The sequence below is a fragment of the Manis pentadactyla genome (assembly GCF_030020395.1).
Source record: "Manis pentadactyla isolate mManPen7 chromosome 15 unlocalized genomic scaffold, mManPen7.hap1 SUPER_15_unloc_1, whole genome shotgun sequence".
Lineage (NCBI taxonomy): Eukaryota > Metazoa > Chordata > Mammalia > Pholidota > Manidae > Manis > Manis pentadactyla.
Window position 1 is genome coordinate 3,917,550 of NW_026644588.1, and position 21,974 is coordinate 3,939,523.

Consider the following 21,974-nt stretch of genomic DNA (forward strand, 5'->3'; position numbering starts at 1 on the left):
CCGCCTGGATGGGTCACACAGTTCTCTCAATATTCTTTCATTCTTAGAGATCCTTTTTTCTCTCTGTGCCTCAGCTTCTCTGTATTCCTCTTCTCTAGTTTGTATTTCATTTACTGTCTCCTCCACCGTATGCAACCTGCTTTTAATACCCTCCATCGTGTTCTTTAACGATTGGATCTCTGACCTGAATTCATTCCTGAATTTTTGGATATCTTTCCATACCTCCATTAGCATGTTAATGATTTTTATTTTGAACTCCCTTTCAGGAAGAGTCACGAGGTCCATGTCATTTAAATCTTTCTCGGGAGTTGTATTAACAATTTTACTCTGGACAAGGTTCCTTTGGTGTTTCATGTTTGTATATGGCGCCCTCTAGTGTCCAGAAGCTCTATTCTGGAGCTGCTGAGCCCCTGAAGCAATGTCGGGGGTCAAAGGGGAGCAGTACTGGTGCCTGGGGGGAGGAAAGAGCTGTTCCCCGCCTCCCGGCTGCTGTCCCTGTCTCCACTGCCTGAACAGTGGGCCGGGCACACAGGTATAAGCTTTTGTCCCAGAGCAGCCGGATATGGATCCCTGCTTTCCACAAGCAGCCGGAATCCCAGTCTCCCCAGGAACTCTGCCTGTATTAGCTTTCCAACCCCATAGTCATGCGAGTCTCATGAAAGCACCATGAAGTGTAGGTTTGTGCTCCCAGAGCAGATCTCCGGAGCTAGGTATTCAGCAGTCCCAGGCCTTCCACTCCCTCCCTGCTCTGTTTCTCTTCCTCCCGCCAGTTGCTGGGGTTGGGGAGGGGCTCGGGTCCCACGGAGCCACAGCTCTGGTACGTTACCCCGTTCGGTGAGGTCTGCTCTTTTCTCCAGGTGTATGCAGTCTGACGCCTTCCTCTTTCCTGTTGCTCTCTCAGGATTAGTTGTGCCAATTAAGTTTTCTAATTGTATCCAGTTTTAGGAGGAAGCCTCTGTCTCTCCTCTCACACCGCCATCTTTAATCCCTCCTCCAGCTGCTATATTTTTATTTTTTATGGTGTCTCTGTGTCTGGTTTTCCTGGCTTTTCCAGGTCTGACAGCACAGCAAGAGCCTAACCAGAGAGAGCCTCGTGACGGGAGCGCACAACAGCACCCAGGAAGACGAGCTGGAAGTGAAAGAACAAAGCGCCTGAAGCTAGGATGGCAGCCTGCTGTCCAGATCCACACAGGGCACGTGATGGCGCCCGCCGTGGCCCTGCCACTCGAGGCTTGGCCCCCAGTCCCACAGCATCAGCACCATGAGCAAAAGCAGGAAATGAGAAGAACAAGGTGAGGAGGTGGGGATCAAGTTCAAGTCTGAGGTGGTGCTCTCTTTCCTAGGGGGGACCCAGGGCCTTTGTGGGGAGCTTTCCGACTGCCTAGAGGGTTCCCTGCCCTCAAATTTTTAACAACTTAAAAAAAGTCAATTATGATAAAGACTTCAGAAAAGAGAAAGGATTTAAGAACAGAGACCGGATAGTAGGGAAAAGGTCTTATTTCAAACTTCCCAAGGCCATGTCTCTGGCTGGGAGGACAGGGTAGCCCAGTGTGGATCTGTGGCCAGGATTCTTGTGCTTGGTGCCTGCTTCTGCCCTCTAGACAGCCACTCTGTGCCCCCACGTACTCATCTACTAATTAGACACAAGTGTTCCAATCTCATGAACTTGTGAGAAGAGGTAGAATGTATTCTCTCTCTGTTACACACATACACAGTACTTAGAACAACACCTCTTACGCCTCCTAAAGCCTAAGCACAGTATTAGCCATTAACACTATGCTATACTTTTTACTGTCAGAAATAAGAAACCTCCTGAGACATTTACAAGAGGTTATCATCCAGTGTTTACCTCAGGTTCATGGATTTTGCATTAGGTACATGTGGCAAAAGGAAAATGCCCACTTTGATTTTACAGGAATGCTGTTCGCTCGGTCCACCTCTACATCAAACACAGGCTGGTTTACTAAAGAAAGTCAAGTCCCAGTGTTGAGCTGTTTTTCCTGCAGGTGGGCCAGCAAGATAGGACAGGCCATCAGCAGTGCTTTGGGTATAAACATAATCCTAGCTTCCCTGAAGGTAGTTATGAAATAAATATTCCAGAACTCCAACTCATCCTTTGGTCACCAGGGAAGGGAGGGAACTACAGGCCCAATAGCCGGGAAGGGCACGATGCCCACTTCCAACTTGACCAAGCTCGGACACCCCCTGGAACAGGGAGAAGAAACCCGACGCGTCTCCTGAAAGCCTGTGCGGAGGCTCGCAGTGGAGGTGCTGGCGCTCCTGGGATCCGGGGCAGCGACTCACCCAGGGCGACCAGGTTGCTATAGTTCTCCAGCATCACGTCCCAGTACAGGTCCCTCTGTGCCGAGTTCAGACAAGCCCATTCCTCCTGGGAGAAGTCTATGGCTACGTCAGAGAACGTCACCAAACCCTGAAAACGCAAACCCACACGCCCCTGGTGAGATGGGAGGGCGGAGGCTCAGGATGGCGGACAGGAAGGGCTCTGCTCCGGGTGGGACTGGACGGCCAGGACCGCAGCCCGGAGAGGGGCAGGGGGCTGCCCCGGCACAGTGCGGGGAGGCGGGGCCCCTAGGCTTACTGAGGATCCCCTCCTGCGGCAGAGAAACCCTCACCCTGAGGAGAGCTCATCTTCCCAGCCAGCCAGGAAATGGATAAAGCAGTCCAAGCTGTGCTCCTGTTTACTGGCATAGAACCTGCTATGTGTGTGCCTCACCAATTCTCACCCAGGCATGGGTTTCTATGGCATCCTTTCCCTTTAATGGAAGGAAAAAATGTTCAAGGGTTTTGTTTCCAAAATACAATATAAGATCTTCCATTTCTGAAACTAGGGTTTGCATGTCTGAATGTTTTCGAGAATCAAGTCATCATTTTGCCGTCACCTTTCAAGCAGCCTTCCTATGTAGCAATAAAAGCATTTTTTATTCCATCATAGACGGATTTGAGTTAATTACAATAGTTACACACTTAGGGAGAGCAGGACATTTTCCCCTAGTTGTGCGAGTTTATGATTGCCTATCACTTCTGTACGGATGGCCTCCTACTTGTATCACATGACTTGGAAGCACAGAGGGGTCTGGTGGGTCTGTTCATCAGCAAAAGGTCTCTTTCAGGTTCCCCGGGAAGATGAACTCTGAGTCCCACCCAATTTGAATAGCCTCAGAGCCCCAACTCTCACCACACGCTAAGACTGAGGCCACTCAATATGAACATCCTCTCTTCCCTGCATAGAAACAAGATCAGTGGAGAATCTCCTTCTCTCATGTGGTTCAGTGGGACCGACAGGTCTGACTCATCACACCACAGTCCACTGTAAATGTTTCTCTCCAGGGACCTCCTGCCTCTGTTACTCTTGACAACAAAGTGGACACAGAGCAGATACAAACAATAAGCTCCAGGATAAGTGCGCACCAGCCCCACAGTGGGCGCCGGGCAGAGGGCATTGCCTCTTGCTGTGGCAGAAGGACCGGTGAGTGGGTGTTTACATGGGACTCACCTGGGCAGGAGGCCTCAGAATGTTCATAAGACTGTGCACAGGATCAAACCATCAAGAAGGGAAGAGAAATACACACTCACGTGGGCCATAGTTTTGGAGTGAAGAATTGGTCAGTCCTCTGGGTTTTCCGTCACCAAACAATGAAATCCAGACAGAGCTAGGAAAGGAAAACGAGGCAGGAAAATGAACTGTGCCTTGGGGCCCCAAGCTGACTTACTACAACTTCTTTACTTCTCCATCTTTGCTCCCCAAAACCCACAGCTTCCTCCTCAACATGCACACATAAACGGGACGTATCTGGAAAACATTAAGATTCTAGGGAAAAACCAGCTCTCCCCGAAGCCCTAAGAAACCCAGCTGCACAGAATAGAGTTTTCACTTGGTTTTGTCTTGAATTCAGACCCAGACATTTGAGGAGGAGGATTTCTGGCCAGCTCTTGGTGGGGGCACAGAGCCTGGACCAAAGGGAGGTCTGCCCTCAATTTCTAAGAGGTGACAAAGGATCGTCTTTGCTCTGGGTGGCAGCTGGCCATGCCCCAACGGCCAACCAGGTGCTTCCAGGGGGCCCTCTGGGCCACACGGTACCAACCTGAGACTGAAATTGGTGTGCGGGCCATGGACTGACCAGTCGTGCCTGCATGACCAATCATTCAACCGTGCCTACGTGATGAAGCCCGAGTGAAAAGCGTGGACACTGAAGTTCCCTGGCTGGCAAGGCTCCACGTGCACCGTCATACACTGGTAGGTCCTGACTCCATGGGGCGAGGCACTGGAAGCCCCGTGCTGGCCGTGCTGTTGCACTCGACTTGGCGTTCGTCTGCCTGGCTGAGGTTCACCTGTATCCCTTGCCTGTAATGAGAGGAAACTGTGAGTTCTGTGAGTCCTTCTGGTCCTGAAGTACTGAACCTGACGGTGGTTTGGAAAGTTCCAAACTCCCCTTGCGGCTGGTGTCGGAACTGAGGGGGGCCTGTGTGCAGACCCTGCCCTTAAGCCTCCGTCTGGCTGACTCTGGGCAGGAGCCTGGGGTCTGGGCCTGTGGCTGGCTGCGGCTGGGACGCTCAGTCTCACTCTGAGCACATACTGCTCCCTCCAGCCACACCATCCAGGGTGAGGAGGGGCTGCTCCATCCAAACTTGAACCTCTCCTGGCATCTAGACAGGCTCATGTCGCTCAAGACATGGCAGGTGAAGGAACTTTCCAGGCAGTGCTCCACACTCTGGGCCCAGAAGAGCCGACTGTCCGAATACAGGCAGAGCACCAGTGTGAGGGTAACGGTCATTAAATCCTAAAGGGGGAGAAATGCTTAAAGACATGAACAATATTCCAGATACACTGTCAGCAGCAAAATCAGGCTACCAAAACAGGATGATACAGTAATACATTTATAAGGTTCTGTATATGAATACACATATGTGTATATGTACATACCATATATAATACAACACACATGAAAGATACAGGTATATATATGCAGAGACAAAAAGATACACACAGACAATAAACCATGACACATCAAGAGGAAGAGACGTAGAAACAGAAATAAAAAAAGCCTGAGAAGTTACATATCCCCTGTGTAGAAAAGAGTTAATAGTGTCTGAACCTGCTGGCCTTAGGCCCGTTTACAGGACTGGCCCTAGGCTGGACTTCCAGAGTATTCCCACCATTCCTTCAGCTGTTTGCACAAGCAATGTGGTTCGTGATAAGCACTTGCTTGCCTCTGGGAGTCTAGAATTCCAGTGTGAGAGAGGCAGAGGGCGTCTATGACACTGACCCCTAATAAACGCCCTGGTCTCCCAGGCTCAGGGAGCTTCCGGGCTATCCCAACCTGCAGCTGGAGGAATCCAGCACATCCGGGCACTGAAACAGGAGCACAGTCTGCAAGCTACCCACACACCCTTCCCTTTGCTGCTCTGGCTGTCTCTCCCGTCACTGTAGTAAATCTTCGCCATGAGCAGGAACAGATGTTGAACCCTATGAGGCTGTCTAAAAATCACGCCAACAGGCAGTGGCCTTGGTGACCCACACACCCTTGGGGCATGCATGATGCTCTTCTTTCTAAGTATACCCTACCTGGTGCTGTAACAACAGCCATGCACAGGCTTGACGTACATACATGCGTGTGACTCTGTTTCTGTAAATATACTATGAGGCAATTAGACTCTCAAATGACAAAGAAACATTTTTTTAATGTTCTCCTCTTGAACTGGAGAAAAGGCTCAGAATATATATATCTTTGGATTATTTCACTGAATAACTGTAGGGGCCGGCCTACGGCCGAGGCTGAGTCCCACTATGGCTGAACACCGCCCTTCCACTCTAGTTGACCAATGCCCTAAGATGGCGCACGCTTCCTGGGCGCCACCCTGCCTGGTTCGGTGGCATTAGCATAAGGAAGTTGCTCCTATAGGCTTGCCCCATGCTTCCGCGCTCGTGCTCAACTCATGCAGAAAGCATGCTAACAATCAGCTTAAAGGTCACGCATGATCTTGATCACCATAGACCAGCTTCCTTTATATAAGGCATAAGCAGGAAAGAGAAGCATTCTCACTCTCTCTCTCCCTCTCTCAGTCACTCACTCTCCCACTCTCTCAATCTCTGTCTCCCTCTCTCCCCTCACTCTTCTTCTCACTCACCTTCTCCCGGCCTTCCGAGCAACAATAAACAACTGAAGTGAACCAGGTCTGTGTACGTATCGCTGTCGTCACCGCCACAAGGGGCGAACGCGGTATCTGGTGCCGAAACCCGGGAGTTTTTCTCCAACCACCCAGAGGAGAATCTGCCGGACGCGGACGCCATAGAGCTTCTTACCCTGAAGCAGTACCTGTGGACCCCGTTCAGAAGGATCGCTCGGGAAGGCGCCTCAGATGAGAAGGGTGAGTGGACCAACGAGCAAAGCAAATGTAGGAGTAGGAAAGGAGATAGCAAGTGGCTGTGGTGGGGATTTGTGTTTTGTCTGTCCGTCATAGTGTTCTTTGTTGTACTGTTTTGTTTTGTCAAAAATGTTATGAAAAGTTAGGGCGCCAGTGAAAGTTCGCGGGATAGCGACGAAGCCAGGAAAGTTCGCGGGAAAGCGACGAAGCAAGGAAAGTTCGCGGTATAGCGACGAATGCAGGTTAGCGATAAGAGTTCCCTTTACCCATAAACTTAGAAGTAGCCTTTTATCCTTTAATCGCTAACATGGGATCTGAAGAGTCTCGAATTAGAGTAGAAGAGCCTTTGAGAGCACTCCTGAGGGCCAACGGAACCTCATTAAAAACAAAAACCGCAAGGGCTTTCCTCCACACGGTGGAGAAGCATGCTCCGTGGTTCCTAGATGCAGGAAGAATCACTACCCCCGTGTGGGAAAAGTTAGGCGAGGATCTGCGCAGCGCAGATCGCAGGGAGCCGCTCCCGGCTGGGACGCTCCCCATATGGGGGCTGGTTAGGAGCTGCCTAAAGGAGAATAAACCTAGTTGTAGAGAAGCCATAAGGGAGGGAGAGGAGATTCTTGAGGAAGTGAAAGAGGAAAGAGCCTCTGCGAGAGCATCTGAAAGTGGATCTACACAGGGGGGGTCCTCTGATGAGGAAGAGGACCAAGAATTATCAGGAGAAGAGTTAGAGGCTAGGGCTGCTCAGAGAGGACATCGGCCCACATTGTACCCCTCACTGAGCCGACTGAGAATAAGCAGAGAGGAAGGAGAAACTAGCTCAGCCCCTCTCCCCAATAAGAGCAGTAAGGTAGAGGAGATTGTGCCAACCGCCCCAAATTATCCATTTTGCTCTCCAACCTATAGAGCAGAGCCACCCCTTTACCAGAGTTACTCATGTTGTGGTGGCCAGGGGTGCCAAGAACAATTGGGCAAGAATAGATGGAGGGAATGGCTAAACATGGAGGGGAATGCAGCCTTCCCAGTAATAGAAGATCCAAACACCCAGCAAAGATACCATCAAGCCCTAGATTTTAAGCTTGTTAAAAGCCTAAAGGAAGCTGCCATCACCTATGGAGTGCAAGCAGCGTTCACTGTGGCCATAGTGGAGTCATTAGCCACTCAGAATCTAACACCAGATGATTGGGCTAATGTAGCCAGAGCATGCCTTACTGGAGGTCAGTACCTGCTATTCAAAACTGCGTGGGCAGAGCTTTCTCAAGACACTGCCCGGCACAACGCTGCCGCAGGGAACAATCAGTGGAACCTAGAGATGCTAATGGGCACAGGACCTTACCTAGAAAAGCATAATCAGATAAATTACCCTCCTGCTGTGTATATGCAAATAGCTACAGCAGCTGTCAAGGCCTGGAAATCACTCCAGGGCATTGGTGATTTACAGGGTCAATTATCTAAAGTACTCCAAGGACCAAATGAGCCTTACGCAGACTTCTTGGCAAGGTTGATGCAAACTGCAGGCCGTATATTTGGAGATGTTGACACAGCAATGCCCCTAGTAAAACAGTTGGCCTATGAGCAAGCAAATAAATGGTGTAAGGAGGCTATCAGGCCTTGGAAAAATAAAGATTTAAATGTGTACCTCAAAGTTTGCAGGGACATCAATGACACTGTAGTGCAAGGACAGGTAATGGCTGCAGCCATAACTCAGGGACTGCAAAATGCACGCAGCAGGGCTACCCCTCCCAGGGCGTGCTTCTATTGCAAGCAGATGGGTCATTTAAAGCGAGATTGCCCGAAATTAGGCGGAGGAGGAGCCAGTGTAACCAACATCCAACCACAACCGAGATTATGTCCCAGATGTAGAAAAGGAAACCATTGGGCAAGAGAGTGCAGATCAGTAGTAGATGTGGAGGGACGCCCACTACCCCCGCAGCAGGCAAAAAACGGGAGGCCGGGCCCCCCACCTCAGGGCCCTCAAATGTATGGGGTGATCCAACAAATTCCCAGGACACATTTTCATCTGACAGATCAAGGATCCAGCTTGGAGTTGAAGAACCAAGGAGAGCCACCTCAGGGAGCGCAGGAGTGGACATCCGTGCCACCACCAGACTCGTACTGACTCCCGAGATGGGAGTCCAGTAGTAGAGTCAGACTTTAAAGGACCATTGCCTAAAGAGACAGTGGGACTTCTATTGGGCCGGAGTTCCACAACTAAAGCAGGATTAATAGTACACCCAGGAGTTATTGACCCAGATTATGAGGGAGTAGTAAAGATTATGGTCTCCTCCCCAAGAGGCGTTACAGCCATTAATTCTGGAGACCGCATTGCTCAAATTCTTATGCTTCCTAGTAAGCATAGACAATATGGGCATAAAAACATGAAAAGAGGTCAATCAGGATTTGGATCATCTGGGGCCCCTCTGACCTGTCTCACATTAGAGCTGGGAGACAGGCCTATGCTTGTCCTAAAGATTAGAGATAGGAACTTCTTAGGACTATTAGACACAGGAGCAGATCGCAGCATTATAAGGGAAGATGAGTGGCCTAAAGATTGGCCTCTAAACCGAGCTGCTCAGACTTTAAGAGGGCTAGGCATAGCTCAAGCCCCATTATGTAGTGCTGCCACACTCCCCTGGAAGGACCTGGAGGGACATGAGGGAGTAATTCAACCTTATGTGCTGAACATACCGGTGTCTCTCTGGGGAAGAGACATACTAACCCAGATGAATCTTAAACTAACAACAGAAACCTTCTATAGTAATCAGGCAAAGTCCATTATGAGGAAGCAGGGCTATACAGGAGCCGGAGGCATAGGAAAAAACCTGACTGGCAGAGAGACACCTATCCCACTTTCAGGAGTGGTACCCAGTAGGGTTGGAGGCCCAGGACTGGGTTTTTCCTCGGGGCCATTGAGGGAAGACAGCAATTAAAAATACAATGGCGATCAGAGGAGCCCGTGTGGGTTCCTCAGTGGCCCCTTACCAGAGAGAAAAAAGAAGCAGCCCACACATTAGTGCAAGAGCAAATTGCCGCAGGGCATCTTCAAAGTTCTACTTCCCCATGGAATACACCCATATTTGTCATAAGAAAGAAGTCAGGAAAATGGAGATTGCTGCATGATTTAAGAGCTGTAAATAATCAGATGATTCTCATGGGATCAGTGCAATTAGGTTTACCATTGCCTATGGCCCTGCCAAAAGATTGGAAATCAATTGTAATAGATATCAAAGATTGTTTCTTTTCCATCCCTCTTCATTCTGAGGACTGTAAAAGGTTTGCCTTCACTGTACCAGCCATCAACCACGATTGCCCAGATGAGCGGTATGAGTGGAAAGTGTTGCCACAAGGCATGGCAAATAGCCCTACTAGGTGCCAGTTGTATGTGCATGAGGCCCTGGCAGAAGTTAGAAAAAAGTTCCCTGATGTAATTATCTATCATTATATGGATGATATTCTCTTATGTCATGAAAAGAATAGTAAAGTAGAAGAAGCCCTCTGCTTCCTGCAAGCACACTTTAAGATATGGGGCCTGGAACCAGCACCAGAGAAAATACAGGCAACGTGCACCAAACAGTATTTAGGAATTAAATTGGAAGATACTATTGCTAGGCCATTAAAAATAACCATAAGAACAGATCAATTAAAAACCCTTAATGATTTTCAAAAACTACTTGGAGATATAAATTGGGTAAGGCCATTCCTAAAGCTTACAGATGAAGAGCTCAGTCCATTATATGAGACACTGAAGGGCGATTCTGATTTATCATCTCCGCGCTCTCTCAGTAAGCAAGCCAAGGAAGCCTTGAGCCTAGTCCAATCCCGCTTGCAGCTTGCCCAGGTAGATAGAATAGACTATGGCAAATTGCTATTCCTTATAGTGATACCCAGTAATAATAGCCCAACAGGGGTACTTTGGCAGGAAGGGCCAATTCTCTGGGTATATCTGGCCCACTCTCCAGGAAAAACATTAAGATGGTATCCTCAGAGTATAGCTGATTTGATCATCAAGGGAATCAGGACAGCTATAAAAACATTTGGGATTCCCCCAAACATAATAATAACGCCTTATACTGCTGAGCAGATTGAATGTCTTACTGCATGCTGTGATGCATGGGCTGTTGCTTACACCATCACCAATGCTTCCTTTGACAACCACTACCCAAAACATCCTTGGCTACAGTTCTGCCTCTCTAATCCCGTCATCTTTCCTAAAAACACAAGATGTAATCCCATACCCAAAGCCAAGGTGGTGTTCACTGATGGGTCAAAGAATGGCATTGGGACTGTGGTCACTGGTGACCAATCTTGGACATTCAGTTTTCCAGCCACTTCAGCCCAACAAACAGAGCTGTTGGCTGTAGCACAAGCCTTTACACTTTTCTCACAGGAACCTTTTAACCTTTTAGCAGATAGTCAGTATGTAGTGACTGCTGTGTCCATCTTAGAGAATGTAAGTTATATTAGCCAGTCTTCCCCCGTTGCCAACATTTTTAGAAAGCTACAACAACTCATATGGACTCGATCAGAACCTTTCTTTATCGGACACATAAGAGCCCACACTTCCCTCCCAGGACCCATTGCTGAGGGAAACAGACGTGCCGATGCCCTGACCCGTGAGTTTAACATCTTAGCTCTATTTGACCCTGTAGAACAAGCTGCTCAATTTCACAAACAATTCCATGTCAATGCACATACCCTTCGCCTAAAATATAATATTACTAGAGACCAAGCAAGAGCCATAGTAGTCAGTTGCAAATGGTGTGTCACACTCCTACCCTCCATCTCAGAAGGAGTTAATCCAAAGGGGCTACTCCCCAATCACATTTGGCAAATGGATGTTACCCATATTCCAGAATTCGGTAAGATGAAATATGTCCATGTGTCTGTAGACACCTGCTCAGGCATCATTTTCGCCTCTTGCCATACAGGAGAAAAATCTGGAGATGTCATATCTCACTGCCTCCAGGCATTTTCGGCCTGGGGAAAGCCCAAACATTTAAAAACTGACAATGGGCCAGCATATACATCCCAATCGCTCCTCAGCTTTTTAAAAACAATGGATATCACCCACACCACGGGCATTCCCTATAACCCTCAAGGGCAAGGCGTGGTAGAGCGCGCCAACCTGACCCTTAAAAATGTTCTCTATAAACAAAAAGGGGGAATAGGGGCAGACTTCAGATCCCCCAGAGACAAACTTAACATCATATTGTTCATTTTAAATTTTTTGACATTGGACAAAGATGGCCACAGTGCAGCAGAGCGGCATAATCGCCGTTCCAGGCCTAAAGACATGCCCGCAGTTATGTGGAAGGATGTATTGGAAGGATCATGGAAAGGCCCGGATCCAGTGTTAATCTGGAACCGAGGCTCTGTTTGTGTTTTCCCACAGGACCGAAACAATCCCATCTGGGTGCCTGAACGCCTGACACGGAGAGTGGCAAGACCAGAACCGGAAGTGCGAGATGCCGATGCCACTGATGCTCATCCTGCTACTGATTCTTCAGCAGGCAATAGCGGAACCCAGAGAACTATGGGGTCTGGTGAAGGCTTGGCCTATTCCACTCCCGGTGACTGAAACTGCACATACCTTTCCTGCCTTTTTCTCTACCTATAGTACACTTAATCTCCCATATCTGCCTTTTGACAGCTCTATGTGTTGCTGGCATTTCCTTTCATAACCTCTCTAAAGCTGCCAATCTGTCCAGGGAATTAGGCAAGATGTTATCCACCAATTGGTCCAGTGAGTTTGACGTGCTCACCACTCAGCTATGGCTAGAAATATTGAATGTTAGTCCCCAAAAGGTAGAGGCGCTGTCTGTAGCTCAGTTTGCTGAAGCCGTGCTAAATGCCACCAAAGCCTGGTCAGGCATGGGTGTTATGGGTATATTACTCCTTGTAGGTCTTCTCCTTCTTGGGAGAAAAGTCTGTTCCATGCAACGGCAACATCGGAAAGTGCGGATGGCTCTGGTGCAGGCCATGGCAGCTATAGAAGAAGGCATCTCCCCTAGGGTGTAGCACAATATGTTGGACCAGTAGTCAAAGACGGGTAAGATCAGGAGGTACGCATACCAACCAAAGACAGGGTGCAGACCTTAGCTGTCTGTTGCCCTATGACGGGTAAGGATGCTGCACCTCCCTGACAACCTAAGACAGGCATGGTCCCCGAGCCTCATTGTGCTAAAAAACAAAAAAGGGGGAGATGTAGGGGCCGGCCTACGGCCGAGGCTGAGTCCCACTATGGCTGAACACCGCCCTTCCACTCTAGTTGACCAATGCCCTAAGATGGCGCACACTTCCTGGGCGCCACCCTGCCTGGTTCGGTGGCATTAGCATAAGGAAGTTGCTCCTATAGGCTTGCATGATCTTGATCACCATAGGCCAGCTTCCTTTATATAAGGCATAAGCAGGAAAGAGAAGCATTCTCACTCTCTCTCTCCCTCTCTCACTCACTCACTCTCCCACTCTCTCAATCTCTGTCTCCCTCTCTCCCCTCACTCTTCTTCTCATTCGCTCCCCCGGCTGTTGCTTCTTCTCACTCACCTTCTCCCGGCCTTCCGAGCAACAATAAACAACTGAAGTGAACCAGGTCTGTGTACGTATCGCTGTCGTCACCGCCACAAGGGGCGGACGCGGTAAATAACTTCTGTGTTTCCTTCACTTCCCAGTACCTAAGCCAGCTCTGGGGTCTACACATGCCCACCTGTGTTGGAGTCACTGACCGGAAACCCCCACTACGCTTCCAAGTGGCGCCCTGGAGACACTGCCGCTTGTCTTGATGCAGCAGAGGCTCATGCCCTGAGGGGAGGGTGAATTCTGCTTCCGAACCTGTCCTTTCAGCCAGGTCCTGTGGACAACTGCCCAGTCATCTGACCCTGTTCTTCTTCATTTTGCACCAGACCTTACTAGGAAAAAACCACGTGAGGTATAATGCTTAGAAAGTGAATTCCATTTATGTCTGCGTGCAGCCCGTGCATTCACAGCTATTTGGTCACGAGTGGACAGCAGTGGGTCTGGCGAGAATGCCTTTGGCCGCCTGAGGACACACCTCCCTGAACTTTCGGGCAGCCTCATGCGTCAAACTGCCTCAGGCAGTTTCCTTTCCTGGCTGGATTACAAGCGGGGTACAGGTAACAATGCCCTTTTAGTCATCTGGCATTCTAAGTCCTAGTATCACAGGGTCAGGCAAATGGCAGGCACTCTACAAAAGTATGATTTTTTACTCAAAATTCCACTTTATGGGACTTATCCCAATTAAATATGTATAGTAATACACAAACATATGCCCAAGACTGTACAGGAGGACAGTTTTTTGTTTTGAATTGAGAGAACCATGGATTCACGTGCAGCTATAAGAAATACAGAGGGAGCCTGAACCCCTGCCCTCACCTGTTCACCCCGATAATGCACACAAGAGCACAACCAGGATGCTGACACTGATAAAATCCATGTTTTATTCAGATTTTCCAGAGAATCATTTTAAAAACGGAATAAGGTAGAAATAAAAATAGTTCACAGTAGAGAATAAATTAAAGAAATTATGGTCCACAATAATGGTAAATGTTTACTAATAATGGTATTCATTTATACTGAAAAGGAAATTAAGATGAATTACCAAGCAAAGGTGGTAAGTTTAAAAAGATACATGACATCTGGGAGGAGAGGCCTTGGTGAGAGCAGAACAAGGCTGTGGTCTGACTTTCGCGATGTGAATCTTGGCTCTCCCGGCGCCTAACCTCATGGTGTCTGTCCCTCCACAGGTAAGAGTGGGGACAAAAATAGAATCCACCAAGTATGACTGCCTGAACTATTAAGACAATAATCTACATCAAACACAATAATACATAGCAATTATTTCCTACAAGTTAGCTGTTATGACTGAAAATCAGTAACATTACACAGCCCTTAAACTGTTTTTATAAAAGAGTCTCCAGCCTGCTGTGTCCAATTTTTCTTAGGCTAAAACATGCACTTTTCAAATCAGCTGTCTACATCTCATCTATATCATCTGAAAGCTAAGAACTTTCAGAGCCTCTTAAGAATGAAATTCTTTTCAGTGACAACAATTAAAAAAAAAAAGATTCTAAGATGTGTAAGGAGGAAATGGTCCCTCTCCACCAATAAAGAGAGGGACAGACATGATTCTGCATCAAAAATCCAGCTCAGACTATCTAAACTGGGAAGATAACAAACTGAGAACACTACAAGCAGCTGAACCGTGTCTTTGTGTGACACTGGAGATTCGTGGATGTTTTAAACTACAGCCGCCTTCTGACTCCCATCTGTCCGCCCACAGAAGCGTTGCTTGTATGGCCCATATCTGTGATGTGTCAGTGGGACTCTCATGTTCTAGCAGAGAAATATTAAGATCCCAGAAAATCTATTTGCAAAAGTCTGTTTTTTTTGACAACCTGTTGCCGTGAGCTTTGTTTTAAATGCTGTCTCTCTAATCCTTTAAGGTGGGAAGTACAGGAGAGATGTTGTGCAGAGCACAGAGGTATAATGTGACCTGTGGCCGAGCTGGATCCCTTTTACAAACTGATCTGGAGAGTCTTTGGCTCACTTCCGTGATCAGTTAGCAGGATTCAATGCTTGAGGCAAAACCGCACACAGATCTAGACTGGAAATGTACATACCAAGACATCAATAGGAATTCTCTAAGGATGGTATGGTTTGGGTAATTTCGAGTTTCTTCTTTAGGAGCTCCTTCAGGGGTTGAATTTTTTGCAGCAGGCCTGCAATCCCATTAATCCTATTTCAAGAAATAGCACTTGAGGAAATCCCAAACTTGAAAAAAAAATAACCAAGAAAAGGACCACAGTTATGGGGCAGTAGGTATGCTAATCGCAGTCATTAAGTGAACTGGATGCAAGGCTTGTGGCGGGCAGAGTAACTATCTCCACAGATGTCCATGTCCTACTCCTGGAACCCGGGACTATGTTACAACATCACACAGCAAAAGGGAGTTAGGCTGCAGAGGGCCTTCAAAGAGCTACCCAGCTCACTTTAGGAGAGGGCGGTTATCCTGAATCATGCCAGTGGGCCCAGTGCAGTCACAAGGATCCTTAAAAGTAAACGAGGGAACAATGGAATACTATTCAGCCATAAGAAACAAATCCTACCATTTGCAACATGGATGGAGCTAGAGGGTATTATGCTCAGTGAAATAAGTCAGGCAGAGAAAGACAAATACCAAATGATTTCCCTCATTTGTGGAGTATAACAAAGCAAAACTGAAAGAACAAAACAGCAGCAGACTCACAGACACCTAAGAAGGGACTAGTGGTTAGCAAAGAGGAGTGGGGGGAGGGAGGGAGAAGGGGATTAAGGGATATTATGATTAGTGCACGTGGTGTGGGGGGTCACGGGGAAGACAGTGTAGCAGAGAGAACACAGATAGTCACCCTGTGGCACCTTACTACACTGATGGACAGTGACTGCAATGGGGTATGGGGTGGGGACTCGATAACATGGGTGAATGTAGTAAACACATTGTTTTTTATGTGAAACCTTCATAAAAGTGTGTATCAATGATACCTTAATTAAAAAAAAAAAAGTAAACGAGGGAGGTGAGATGCAGAGAGATGTGACCCAGAAGCAGGTGAGAGGGACGAGGCTCTAGCAGCTGGGGTTCTGAAATATGCAGCTGTCCCTCAGGATGACAGGGTCTCTGAAAAAATAAGAGTACCTAGAGTGGAGACAACTGGCAAACACTGCCTCAGCCAGGTGACCTGATGCCACCTCAGCCATCACAGATGATGCCAAGTATGTCTTTGCCACGACATGATATGAAAGCGGTCACTCACATCTCTGTGATCTCCCACCCCAACCCCTCAGCCTAGTCCAACCCTGAGGAGGACATCAGACTCCGAGGGAGGGGCATCTACAAAACACCTGCATGTCTTAAAAATGTCAAGATCATTTGAACAAGGGAAGTCTGGGAAACTGTCCAGTCAAGCGGAGCCTAAGGAGATGTGACTGTGAAATGTAATGAGGTGTCCTGGGCAGGACCCTCAAATGGATGAAGAATGTTAAAGCTAAGGACATCTGAATAAAGCATGGACTTTAGTTAAGGATAGTGTATCAAAACCAGATCATGCACACCTCAGACTGAGGTAAATTCTTAACAATTGGGGAGACTGGGTGCTAAGTACCTGGGAGCTCTCTGGGCTCTCCTCACAATTTTTCTGTAGCTCTAAAACTGTTCTAAAAAGTAAAATATTAGAAAAGAATATGCAACCATACCTAGCACACAAAGCTTAAAATACTCCTACACGACCCTTTCCGGAAAAACTCTGCCAAGCCTTGTTCTAGATCCAGAACTCAAGCTCAGCATCAAACCGTATTGCTTCCCTCAATTCACACCAAGATGCAACAGTCAGACCTCATGCAAGACCCGTGGAAACAACACATTTCTAACCACTTGCTCCTGCAAAAGCATCCCTGCCTTCGATGGCAAAGATTTTTGCTCAAACTCCACTTGTAAAAGCATCACAAAGCTGGTAACTTGGTCATGTACAGACTGAAACAATCAAACCTTCTTACTGTGCTCTGAAAGTCAGGCCTGTGGAAAAGACCACCGGTATCTAGTGTTTGATTCCACCTCAAACTAACAGCCTCCTTACAATACCACACGCTAAAGAGCAAACGTTCATCTCCCAATAGCATTCCTTTGCACCATCGAGTTCTTAGAAAAGGAAGCCCACAAGAGTATGTGAACCAATTTTCCAAATGAATTATGTGAATACTTACTGGGGAATATGCCTGCTTGGCCCCTGTCACATCTCTTGGGAAGGAATTACTGGGCTAAGTCACTATTAGGGAGTGACTTTTGGGCCAAGGAAGGAAAATATTCTTAAGCTCTACACACAGAGTCATTCACTAAACAGTAAGGTAACACATCTGAACCTTGATTTTAAGACGTGTTAACAATTCTTCCTCCTCAGGATGCTGTTCCTGGAGGATGGTGCCTGGGGGAAAGAGAATGACAGAATGAGATACTAGGCCTTTCCTGGAGCACACACTACATCAGAAAATACCCCACAAGGCCACACCTGTCCCCATGTCATTCTAATACCAATCAGAAGTAAGAGGGCACTGGGACCTGAGCGTATTAGTGTTATCTGGGGCCTAGGCTCTGCAGCAGGGTACTGGAATACCTAGCTGCCCCTATCCTCACCTCCCAAGTCGGGGACCTCTCCTCCCCATAAACGGAATCTCATTCCTGAGGCCTTCCTATCCTGTCATTCTGACAGCCTGTATGGACAGTACTTCTAACTCTAAAACAGTCATCTCGCGACTATGTCTGCACCCTTATTACTGGTCATTTTCATTTCGGGGTTCAGGCTGACTTGCCTCCGTGGCCAGTGCACCCGGGCAGGTAGCACATGGTTGGAGGGTGAAGGCAGAGGGAGCAGCAGAGACTTCACAGCCACAGATGACGCTATCACACGCAGTCGTGCTCACCCAATCCGCGGCCACACAGCCAGTTACCCCTGCCCAACCCGAAAGCCATCACAGCCCAACAATCGCGCACGGCGCGACGACACACACCTGGGCTCTGCCACCCCCGCAGGGCAGGGTCGCGTCGCCCCTGCAGGCGCTCCGACGAACAAGTCACATCTACGGAGACCCGGCCGGGCAGCTCCGCCTCCCCACACACCCACTCCTGGGTGCGTCACAGCGGCGGGGACAGGGCCCGCCCGCACCCTCGTCGCTCCCACGCGCGCCTCCTTCCGGGACACTGCCCGGCCCCGACGCGCCCATGCTCATCCGCACTTACTCCCCGCCGCTGCCGCCCCCGCAGCCGCGGGCCAGTTTCCGCTTCGGGCCTCCTCACTCGGGGCGGTTCCCTCACCGACACCCCGCGCCCCATCCCGCGCTGATTCCCTCCTGGGACGCTCACGACTCACCGCTCGGGGAACAGCGACCCACAGGGGGTCGGAAGGGGGCAGAAGGGCTGAGGCTCGCTCGGGATGGCGCCGGGCAGAAACCAGAGCCTGAAGAAACCGCGCGGGAAGCACCTCCCAGCGTGCTCCTCCCGCGGTCGTGCCTCAGAGGCTTCTGGGAAATGTGGTCCGGAGTCTGGGAATCAGCTGCGCTGACTTTGCGACGACTCACTTCCCCCAGCAGGCAACGCTACACGATCCTAACGGAGCCGCGCCTCGCAGACTTCTGGGAAATGTAATTCAGAGTCCAGGAAGCGACTATGACGGTGCTCCCTGCGTGCATTTCGGACCCTTAGAGGACGGTGGCTAGGTTATAATCTGTGCGATGTTACTCGTGATGAAGCGGCTGATTTAAGACAGATTTTTTTTCCCCTTAGGTCATTATTTTTGTTTGACAGCATTAAATTCTATTTTTATTTATTTATCAAATATTCCTTAGGTCATTATTTTATTAAAAAAAGAAAAAACCCTCTTTTTCTTATTCTGACATTCATTCTATATCCATTAACTGGGATATTTCTATAGAAGAAATCTTTCTCTTATAAAGTGGAACTTGTGTGGTTACACTCTAATACTGATCCCATTTCAAAGACAGGATATATGCTTCTTTAACAATTTCTGAAGTAATCAGTTGTTTTAAAAACTACCCTGCATGCTGATAAATGTTATTTTTGGCATTTTCTTTTTAGATTATTATTATGAAGCTGTGGGTTTTTAATTGAATCAGTGTGTTCCACATTACAGAAATTTTCCTTAATGATGGTTCAAATGTTCACAGTAATAGCAATGACTTCCTTTTCACAGCACAGTTGTTTTCTTCTGATTGGATTCCATCCGCTATTGAACACTTTCTTGCTTTTGGACCCAGCCAGCTTTCCCAGGCTCACTTTATTCTTTCTCTCTTCCAGATGCAGAATCGATCACTTCTCCAAAAAGCCCTGGTTCCTTTTATATGGAAATAGCATTAGAGAACACAATCTGGACACTGTTGAGCCAACACTGCTTGTAGGCATTTTCAGCAGACAGAAAGTAGGGAAAGAATGCTTCTGTTCTATTTTTCTAAATCAATTTCAACATTATAGCAGTTCTGTCTCTAAACTGAGACAAAACTTCAAGTAAATTCTTAACTGTAAGTTTATTAACATAATTATTTACTGTTACTTACAATATAAAGAAAAAACACGTTCCCAGTAACAATGGCGATAATACTATACGTGTCATAACTAAAGGAAATCTGAAATGTTCTTTGTTGTGACTCCTTTTGTCCTTAGAATGACTCCCATTAAGTGCATAAAGATAGGACACTGCATTGTGCCTTTATCAGTGATGAACTATTTAAAAATGGTGTTGGGATGACAGGGTAGTGTTATTCAGAAAAAAAGATCAAATTCAATCAAAATGGCAAAATGTATGTCAGAATAAGGTAGAAATGACCAGACATGCAAATATATAAAGAAAAGTCATGAACATGATAAAAATGTGTGGTCTATAATATGGAATTAGGGAGACCCTTTCTAACTGTAACTCAAAATCTGGAAGTCATACACTGTTGAAAGATCACGACGTTAGAGGTCTCTAAATCTTAAGAAGATCTGGGTCATTATAAGCCAGATACAGTTGCAATGTGACATAAACTCTTTTAAGGAAGAGAATAATTAGACATTTTCAGTAAGGCTATTAAAAATATTGAACAGAATGAAAAAAAAAGGACTCAAAATTTTTAATTGAATCTCCATTACATACATAATGAAAAACTATAAATGACTTTAGCCATTTAAATTTAGCCAGTTAGCAATTAATATTAGCCAAATTCAATTTATTCCATTAATCAAAGATTGAGTATTTAACACATGGTTTAAACTTTTGCATTGAAATAAGAGACTTAAACAGAAAAAAACATTTGAGCACCATGGTACACTCTTGAATATTTGACAATTATGCCATGCCAAGTATGAAAAATTTTAAATTATTAAGCAAGAAAATTGAAATTTAAAAATTTCAAGCAAGAAAGCTCCAGCAAACAGAATCAGCAGTAAACACTGGGAGCATTTGCACACAAGTGAGGCTGAGACTAGGGCCCTAGTCAGAGCTACTGCCATTGACTGCACAGGATGCCTAAGCCAGGACCCAGGGAAAAGGAGGAAACAAGAAAAGGGAATCAAATAGCTAGAACTGTTACTATTCACAGATAACATGGTTACAACGTGAAACAGACTTAGAATAGAGAAAGTAAGGCAAATCCTTAATATACTGACATTAGTCTTCCTCCTTTAGTAGCAGTAAACAATTCAAACAGAGAAGCAGCATGCATTCCCGCTAGCACATATATATATACACCAGGATCCCTTCTTACAAGGCATTTCAAGATCTGTGTGAAGAAGCCATAAAACTTTATTGAAGGACATAAAGGCATGATTAAAGGCTGAAAAACACATCATTGACATTTAACAGACACTGTAAGGGAAGAAATGGAGCTGCTGAATATTAATTGGGTGATCTGGTTAAACTAGTCTTTGACTGTTAATACGAAAGATCATCAATATCCTTACTATCATGGGTTGTATCGTTTCCCAAAGAAGATATGCTGAAACCCTAACCCCTAGGAACTTAGAGTGTGATGCTATCTGGAAATAGGGGCATTGCTCAAGTCATTAGTCAAAATGAGGTTATGCTGGAGTAGAGCGGGGTCTAATTCAATACGACTGAGAGTCCTTATAAAATGAACTCTGTAATGCAAGACACTGCATAGAGAAAATCTTGTGAGAAGGGAGGATGCCTGATGCACCTACCAGCCAAGACATGTCAAAATTTGCTGGCACCAGAAGCTAGAAAAGGCAAGGAAGGATTCTCCCCTACAGGTTTCAGAGGAAGCACGGCCCTGAGGACATCTTGATTTTGGACTTCTGTACTCCAGACTGTAAGTCAATAAATTTCTCGTTTTTGTTTGTGGTACTTTGTTATGGCAGGCCTAGGAAATGAATACACTTACCAAATGCACAATGTAGTGCAAAATTATTTACCAGACACCAAAGGTTATTTTTAATATACAGTGATTAGAAAACATTGATAACTCATCTGAATCTGATATATTTAAAAGAAGAACAACTGGAAACTAAAAAAGATTCACTACATTTGGGATGAAATTTCAGTCAAATTTGAGAATACAGGAACGGAATAAAGATGCCCCCTGCACAGGAATAACACTTTCCAGTGGGGCATAGGGCCTGTAAACATACCATGTACAGCAAGCAAGCACTGTGATGGGATGCGACGGGGGAGGAAGTACGAGGTTTCACAGGCAGGAGCCTGTCACCTCCCCCAGAAGGGAGACTTCGCGTGGCAGCTAAGGGGAGTGGCAGGTCCTGGCCCCTGGGGAACAAGGTGAGATGCGGACGGTGTCCCAGGACAGGGTGAGGTCTGCAGCATCCCAGGACCAGGGAGAGGACGCGACCGGCGGACACCGCCAGCGGTGGGGACGAGAATCCACATACTGAGGGCTTTACATGGCATCGGGGTGGGTGAGGAGGGTCAGTAAAGGGTTTTAAGCAGAAAAACGTCAAGGCAGGTGGTGTCCACGCGCCAGAAGGCAGAAGGTGAGCAGGGAACAGCCTCGGCGGGCGACATTAAAGCCCAGAAAGAGACGCG

The 21,974-nt window shown here is 47.1% G+C and overlaps 1 protein-coding gene across 1 annotated transcript in view; it reads right to left on the bottom strand.

The window, feature by feature from the left end:
- The window catches only part of ZNF331 (zinc finger protein 331), a 30,687-nt gene that overhangs the window by 7,967 nt on the left and 746 nt on the right, over positions 1-21,974 (bottom strand). The window contains 4 exon segments of the mRNA XM_057496412.1: positions 2,305-2,431; positions 3,595-3,671; positions 4,244-4,363; positions 18,294-19,274. Coding sequence (XP_057352395.1) covers positions 2,305-2,431; positions 3,595-3,603 — 136 coding nt within the window. The 5' untranslated portion in view covers positions 3,604-3,671; positions 4,244-4,363; positions 18,294-19,274.